General features: G+C 40.0%; 1 protein-coding gene across 1 annotated transcript; it reads left to right on the top strand.

The window, feature by feature from the left end:
- Window positions 1-4,188: 4,188 nt before the first annotated feature.
- Window positions 4,189-7,400, top strand: LOC143942142 (olfactory receptor 6N2-like). The gene is made up of 2 exons (XM_077463412.1): window positions 4,189-4,604; window positions 5,165-7,400. Exon 2 carries the CDS (start codon window positions 5,201-5,203, stop codon window positions 6,146-6,148), a length of 948 nt encoding a protein of 315 aa, XP_077319538.1. The 5' UTR covers window positions 4,189-4,604; window positions 5,165-5,200; the 3' UTR covers window positions 6,149-7,400.
- Window positions 7,401-8,523: the final 1,123 nt, after the last annotated feature.

Genomic DNA, 8,523 nt, shown 5'->3' with positions numbered 1-8,523 from the left:
TTTTGGCTGTTGTAGGGGGGCTGAGTGACCTTTAACAAATAGTTAATAATGCAAAAAGGATAAAAGACTCAAACGGCAGGAAATTTAAATGGCACAAACCAGCACAAATGCGGCACTAACCAACCAGCCCGGTTTTGTGTCTTTTGGCTGTTGTAGGGGTGGCTGGGGCGATATCATCGTCTGAAAAAAACTAAATAATTGGTAATATCTTAAAAATAAAAACAGCACACGTTTACATTTTTACAGCACAAAACAGTACAAGCCTAGCACTAAAGAAACACACTGGAGTTTTTATTTGTGCTGATTTTTAGCTGGTAACATTACACAGACTCTGTCTTCGGTACACTGTTATCATTTTCCCTGTTCTGTCTGTAGATTACAGAACATCTTTCACTACATTATGGAGATGAAAAGAAGGCGAGGTGTTCTGTAATCCTAACATGCTTCCTGTCCTTGAGTGCTCCTCTTTAGATACAGTATGTTGAGCAAGAAATGTCAGCCTAGCACTGTTAGTGTGTTAGTGGCAAGATGAGCAGGTGAAAATAAAGGGAATAAAATGACTGGAAAGGGAAAACTAATACAGAAACCACACCAAGCTTAATTTTTTTGTAGGCGTTAGATAGACTTTAAATATCCTAAACATCCTGAAAATAATTTTTGCAGATCCCTATCTTTAAGGGACCAGTTAGTACATAGTTATAATGCAAGAGAGGCGTCTTGGAAGACCAATAAGCTAGGCACCGCCCCTTGTGGGGAGGTGCAATTATTGTACGTATGTTCTCAATGCTTGCCAGATTGTACTACCTAATGGCACAATCTGGAAGTCATGATAGTCAACAATTGGCATCATGTATATATAATGCAATTCAACTGTGTGCCTGTTACATAGGTAAAGCTAAGAGACCCTTCTTCCACCATATTAGAGATCATGTCTTTCATTTCCAAAAAGAAAATGGAAACTCCCATTAGCAGACATATAGGATTGTACCATGGATTTGACTTGTCCAACGTCCACTTTTTTGCACTGGATCATGTTCCCCCTCATGAAAGGGGAGGAGATGTGGATAAAAAACTTACAGAGTGAGGCTAGGTAGATTTACAAATTATCAGCCACCAAATACCCTGGCCTGAATGAAGCTATGAGCTTTAAGCCTTAAGAATAGTGAATTCTCTGTATACATCCTTCCCCATTGGGATGTTCCCTTTGCTAAGCCATTACTATTGAAATGTATTTAATGTCCTATGCATGGTAATCTCTCTTTCAATGACTATTTGATCGCTTACTCTGGAAGCACTCACCCAGGAAACTAAATATCTGTGACATTTGGATTGAGGTGGGTAGGACCCCCCCCCCCCTTTTTTTTGTTTGTCAATTTGATTGTCTCTCACCATAGGACCTGCCATTTGGCCATTGTATATTTCTTATTTTTTATTAAATTAGATTTTTTTTGCTATTTGGTTTTTGGAACTACCGACTTTTTTGGGGGATTGGTGACAGTACGTGCACTCAGGGTGTTTCTCCTCGTGGGATGGATTTGCCAATTTTGCGGTGTGCTCCTGTCCTTCCATAGGTGAGAACCAATGCCCATTGCACCTGCACTACGAATCCCTCCAGGGTCCTGGTGGTGGTCTGGGGATGTTTTTTGGGTAAGGATTGAGTTTCCGCCCCTCTCTCTCTCCCTTTGGGCCTATCTCGGGAACTACTGGCATTCCCTGTCTGAGAGATGTTCATCCTCATGGATGGACTTTCAAAGATGGTGGAAATGTGTCCTTTGCGCATGCATGTGACATCATCGGTGGGTGACATTCGCACATGTGCGGAGGTTACAGCATGTCCATGGCCTGCTAGTGATGTCAGGTGCCGGCTGATTGGGGGGAGCATATAATGTGGGACTGTTGGCCATGCCATAGTGCCTGTACTGATCCGGGGGATGCTTGGATGCTTGTGAGCACTCATTGGTATCCTACTGGTAAGCAATTTGGGGGATTGGATACCTTGCTGGGGATAGGAAGGACCTCAGTGACACACTTATCTTTGTTAACTGCCTATACTGAATATTATGACAATGTAGCTCATCCAATCTGGAGGGGCATCCCTGGAGTGTATTAGCCTTTCTTATGTAACTTTTTTCGGATGGGTCTAGAGATACTGGACAGGAATTTAAGGTACTAGATTTTTTAATGGAGTCTCTTGTGTTTATTGGTAGTATTATCTTTTGTGGTCTGGGGCTTTATCTATTGACCTTAGTCCAGATATTTTTAGGTCTATTTTTTTTATTTCACAGACATACTAGTTCCAATGTGCTTTCCCTCTGGTCTTTTACCGCCTTTGTAGGTGGCTCCCCCTTTATACCACTTAGAGTGATTTTTAGCAGTGCTCATTCGAGTGATTTGGGTTAATACAGATGCTTAGTATTTCTGGGCTTTGTGTCTGTCTGTGGTGCTGTCATACCCTCATTGAGATTAAATTAGTTTATTAATTGTCATTGTTTTTTATGTATAACATCACCTATATCATATATTCTATGTAGTTGTCATTTTGGCAGTATTTATATATGTAAATAAAATATATCTAAGTAGAAAATGTTTGTTTTGATAATAGTGTTGATTGAATTAATTGTTTTATAGTTACACGTGCCTTACAACCCTTGAAGAAGCAGAAAAGCGAAACATGTCGAGCAACAAGCATTGTGATTAGCATAATATCTGTATATGTGTGTTTTATATACCGTATATACTCGAGTATAGGCCGACCCGAATATAAGCCGAGGCCCCCAATTTACCCCCAAAAAAACTGGCAAACTTATTGACTCGTGTATAAGCCGAGGGTGAGACATGCCTGTCCATCCCTGTGTGTGTGTCCGTCCATCCCTGTGTGTCCGTCCATCCCTGTGTGTCCGTCCATCCCTGTGTGTCCGTCCATCCATCCCTGTGTGTGTGTGTCCATCCATCCATCCATCCCTGTGTGTGTGTGTGTCCATCCATCCATCCCTGTGTGTGTGTGTGTCCATCCATCCATCCATCCCTGTGTGTGTGTGTCTCCATCCATCCATCCATCCCTGTGTGTGTGTGTGTCTCCATCCATCCATCCATCCCTGTGTGTGTGTGTATCCATCCATCCCTGTGTGTGTGTGTCTCCATCCATCCATCCCTGTGTGTGTGTGTCCATGTGTGTGTGTGTGTGTGTGTGTGTGTGTGTGTGTCCAGCCTACCTGTGTCCCGAGCCTGTGTCCCGAGCCTCCGTCCCGTGCCTTGCCTCCTTGCCTCCGTCCCGTGCCGTGCCTTGCCTCCGTCCCGTCCCGTGTCGTGCCTTGCCTCCGTCCCGTCCCGTGCCGTGCCGTGCCTTGCCTTGCCTCCGTCCCGTGCCTTGCCAGGATCGCCGCTCTTCGTCGGCGCCTCGGCGGCCATTGTAAAATTCAAAAGCCGCGCCTCCGCCTTCGCCTGTGATAGGCGGAACACTGAATTTCCCAGCAGCCTGTGTTCCGCCTATCACGGACATCGTCTCATCCTCGTCCGTAGTACGAGGATGAGACGATGTCCGTGATAGGCGGAACACAGGCTGCTGGGAAATTCAGTGTTCCGCCTATCACAGGCGAAGGCGGAGCCGGAGGCGCGGCTTTTGAATTATAGAATGGCCGCTGTCTGTCTGCTCGACACGCTGATCGAGCAGGCAGACAGCGATGACTCGAGTATAAGCCGAGGGGGGCACTTTCAGCCTCAAAAAAGAGGCTGAAAATCTCGGCTTATACTCGAGTATATACGGTATATAAAAAAACTTTTAAGAAATGTTCTATTTGGGAGCAATTGCATGTCCCAATTTTTAGCAATTTTTATTCAAATAAGGAATATTCTTATAAAATGTATGTGTCATGGCACTACAAAAATCCCTTTTCCTAGTTAGCATTAAAATTAAACTTTAAATACTGGTATATTTGTATTTGGGGGAGCCATATTTGATAACTGCATATACTGACTCTGCATGTGGCTTAACAGTACTGTATTGCACAGTGATGGACAAAATAATATTTTATTTGAGAAGTGCATATGCTGGCTCTGCATGTGGCTTAGCAGTGGCTTAGCAGTACTGTATTGCACAGTAATGGACAAAATAATTTGTCCATTGTTATAACATATAATGAAGTGTTTCCCAAGATAGTTAGGCAGTAGCCTAACTATCTTGGGAAATACCTCATTATCTGTTTTAATAATGGACAAATGATTTTGTTTACAGTTGTGTAGCAAATATTAATACTCACAGGGGGAATGTGCCTTAATACACTTACAGATACTGTATATATAGTAGCTAAACCTTTATTGTTCCCTTTCTATTATTGCCACTGCCACCATTATTAATGAATGGCCATCCAAAGCATGCATACAACTTAAATGGATATTAGGAATGGAATGTATTTTTGAACAACAAATGACTTTAAGACCTTCCAGCATTTTACTTTGATTTTCAATACTTTTCAAGAAACATTAAAATGATTTCCTTCTCATGCGTTTATTGAATATATTTTTGTACCAGCTGTTTTAATAAGCATTTTAAAATCGTAATTTTACAAGATTTAATATTAAGTTGTTTTAAAAAGCATTTAAAAAAGGTAATTTTAATTTTAAGAGATTTAAAAACAATCACAATGTTTGTCTTCAAATTTCTGCAGAGCGAAATAGGGTATTTCGAGCTGTCTGATTTGGTAAGGTTAAATATGATTTGCACAAATCAAAATACAGACTTTTTTTGTGTTTCATTCTAGTTTTGCTGCTGAATTACTTTATTTTCTTTCTTAAGGAAAACTCAAATACCTCTTTGTTTCAGTTTACCGCCTTTGCACTTGGTCCTGTGGAGCTACAACCCCCCAAACTTTACAATGTATACAGTATATGAAACACATGCTCAACTTATTTTTTTTATCTAGTACCATAATCATTCTAGATATTATTAATTAAACAACCTTCTTCATTAATGAAAATTAAAGCAAAGGTCTTAGCTTTTAAAGGTCAAACAAATATATAGGTGCATTTGCTAGTATGGTCCTAGTATAGTTCCTGGCCCTGGTAGTATGGTTCTTAGCTATTAGATTATACCTGTTTAGTGTAATTTAAAGCCTGTATTTAATTCAACTTTTTTTTTTTATTACTTTTTTTTTAATGCATTATACAGCAAAACGAATTTGGAAATCACATAATCAAAAGAAGTATGGACCTTTCAAACCAATCTTTTGTTACACAATTTATCATTGTAGGTTTTCCTAATATTGGTGGATCTGAGGCCTTCTTGTTTCTCCTTCTGAGTATCAGCTACATTTTTACTCTAAGTGGAAATATTACAATAATTACTCTTATCTGCACTCACTGTCAGCTTCATGTTCCTCTCTATATATTTGTTGCTATACTCTCCTTCTTGGAAATCTGGTACACCACTGTCACTATACCAAAAATGTTGACAAATTTGCAAAATGTGAAGTCAATCTCCTATGTTGGTTGTTTATTGCAGATCTACTTTTTTCATAGTCTTGGTATTACAGAAACCTATCTTCTAACAGCAATGGCTTTTGACCGCTACTTGGCCATATGCAACCCTTTACGGTACCCATCTCTAATGACTATTGCGTGTTGTTTTCAAATGGCAGCTTGCTGTTGGGTTATTGGCTTCCTTGGACCTTTAACTCAAGTTATCTTGTTGTCTCGTCTTTTCTTATGTCGGTCGAACAGAGTGGAACATATCTTTTGTGATTTTACTCCACTGATCAGCTTGGCCTGTTCGGATATTTCACTTAATGTCAAAGTTGACTTTGTAATCAATTTCTTTATTATTTTTGTCTCTTTTACTTGCATTATTATGTCCTATTTCAAAATAGTTTCCACTGTTCTAAAAATAAAGACAGTAGAGGGCAGGAAAAAGGCATTTTCTACATGTGGAGCTCATCTGACTGTTGTCTTTCTTTTTTTTGGAAGTGTATGCTTTATGTATGTTCGACCAAGCAAAATTAACTCTGCAGACTATGACCGTGTAATGGCTGTGATTTATTCGGTTTTAACACCAATGTGCAATCCAATTATTTATAGTCTAAGAAATCAAGAAATTAGACGTGTCCTGAGAAAGAGGTTAGCAACGTTATTTAAAAGATCTTGTTTAAAAAGCTAGGTAAATTCAACTTAACAGAGTTATATATTTTAAAACACATCAACAAGATATATAATTTATGAATAGGGATTTGATCACTCACTGTTTTTTGGTATTACCAATAGAAAGACCTCTTCACTGGAGTTTTTAGATCTGTCCCTGCTCTTATATGGGGTCTCACCTCTCTCATTGTAATATGAAGAGCCTTACTGCTTTTATTACTTTCAGACAAACAAGCAATGGTAGATAGAGTCCTTGTTATGATCAAGGCAAGTGAGCAGACCCAGGAACAAGGGGACACTAATCTTGCTGGATTCCCCATAAGTAATTAACTGGTGTGTGCTTTACCCTGCCTGTCTAGTAGACATGTGCACACTGAAATATTTTGTTTCGGAATTTCGTTTTCGTCTGAAAAATGTATTCATTTAGTTACTCTCGAAATTTGTTTTAGTTTATTTTGTTTTGTTAAAAAATGCATTTATCTGAAAAGCCGAAATAATTAAGGTCGAATCTGTCATTGAAGGCTTATGGTGTCTGTCGAATGTTCTAAGAAGATTAGACGAAGCAGCTAAAGTGTACGACACCGCAATCGTACATTTCCGGACGAATGCTCCGCCTACAGGCTATAGTAGAATTCTAATGTTGTCTGAAACTAGTAATAATTATATTTATTAATTATTATTGCTAGTCAACCAACATTAGAATTCTTCTATAGCCTATGGGCAGAGCATTTGACCATAAATGTCCGCTCGAGGCTACTGCTTCGTTTGAATCTTCATTTCAAATCTTTTCTCTCTGTGTCAAATAATCCTGGACTAATAGAGTTAGGTTAGGCACATTTGACCTTTTTTGCTATTGTCTCTATAATGTTGAATTTTTTCTCTCTATGTCGAATCTTTTGTCTCTATGTAGAATAATCTTGAACTAATAGAGCTAAGGTTAGGCACATTTGACCACAGGTTCGACGGCCAGCATGGGTACATTCTCTTATCTATATCGAACTGTTTCAACGAAAATTAAAATAAAGCATTTTGTTTATGTCGGATCTTTTGGTTTTCGGATTATGCACGTTCATTATCGTTTGTTAAAACGATAACAAAAATACCTGAAATTCGGACGAAAACGAATGCATATGTCTACTGTCTAGCTTAAAATGAAATGTAGGTTTCATCAAGCATCTGAATGTACATAAGCAGGTGGAATTTCTGCTGCATGTGATTTGTATGACCAGGATTTAAGAATGAACATTGTAATCATCACTGTTAATAACAGTAATGTGTATGATACAGATTTAGCTTGAATAAATTTAAAACACATGCATTTTCTAATGGGTCTCATTTATCAAAATGTATGAAAGAAAAAGGACTAGCAACACCTGTAGCAACCAGTATACTATGCAAAATGACATGACTTGCCTCATTAGTTGTCATGGGAAAAATTGGAGTATAATACAAGCATTTGCCACCACATTCATGATTTATAAATCCAGCACCAATTATAGTCATATTCACAGGATTTATAAGGCAAAGTTAAAAAAAAGGCATCCCCACCCAGACACTATTAGCTGTGCACAACATGCATGCACGTCTGTATCCTTTATGGCAAGAAAAAAAAACAAATAGTCCATCCTTAAGCATTGAGATGTGCTTTGAGAGAGGTTGTCAAAAAATAAACACCCCAAAGCCCTGGTTCCCAAATCTGAGAAACTGAGGCTGCTCAGCATATCCAATACCCATAAGGGCAGGGGCGTATCACAAAGTCAGTGGGCCGTGTGCAAGGTCCAAAGTGGGCCCCCCTCTGCAGTGTGAAAGGAAAAGCTATGGCAAACAGTGGGCGTGGTTTGAGCTGCGCTAAATATTGGGTGTGGTTTAAAGAGGTGTGGTTAAATAGAGTCTCAGATGACTTGCATTGTTCAGAATGTGATAATGGTAAATAGGGAGTACCTAGGTTCTTGCCCTGCTGAGTTACTCCAATCATCAGGACCAGGAGCCAGATACTCCTACTGCCACTTTGTACACCTGGGCTGGGGGGGGGGGGAGTCTGTCTTACCAAAGAAATGTGTGTGCCACTCCACTCAGCAGGGCCACCAGGTGCTCACGAGTCTGCTGTTCCCGGCCACCACAGTCACCACAGTGTCAGTACAGGCTGGAGCAGCTTCAAAGCCAGTCCTCACGTTTGCCCCCTTTCAATTTATAGAGTGCGCCAGTGGCAGGACAAGATTGCCCAGTGCCCAGGGTAAGCTCCTCACCCCATATGCCCCCTTTTAGCACAAATCCTCACTCCCCATATCACCCTTACAAAATAAATCCCCCTAAAATCCTTCCATTCACAAATTCTTTTACTCACAATCCCCCCCTCCATCTCCCTCCGAGCAGCACAAATCCTCAGCCTCATAA

The sequence above is a fragment of the Lithobates pipiens genome, unplaced genomic scaffold, assembly GCF_037356315.1.
Source record: "Lithobates pipiens isolate NorthernLeopardFrog02 unplaced genomic scaffold, aLitPip1_a1.2 Scaffold_30, whole genome shotgun sequence".
Taxonomy (NCBI): domain Eukaryota; kingdom Metazoa; phylum Chordata; class Amphibia; order Anura; family Ranidae; genus Lithobates; species Lithobates pipiens.
Note: the sequence above shows the minus strand (reverse complement) of the source record. Positions and strands in the feature narration are given on the sequence as shown.

What these genes read in the sequence shown, in the direction of transcription:
- LOC143942142 (XM_077463412.1), top strand. Translation starts at nt 5,201, where the DNA reads ATGGACCTTTCAAACCAATCTTTTGTTACACAATTTATCATTGTAGGT.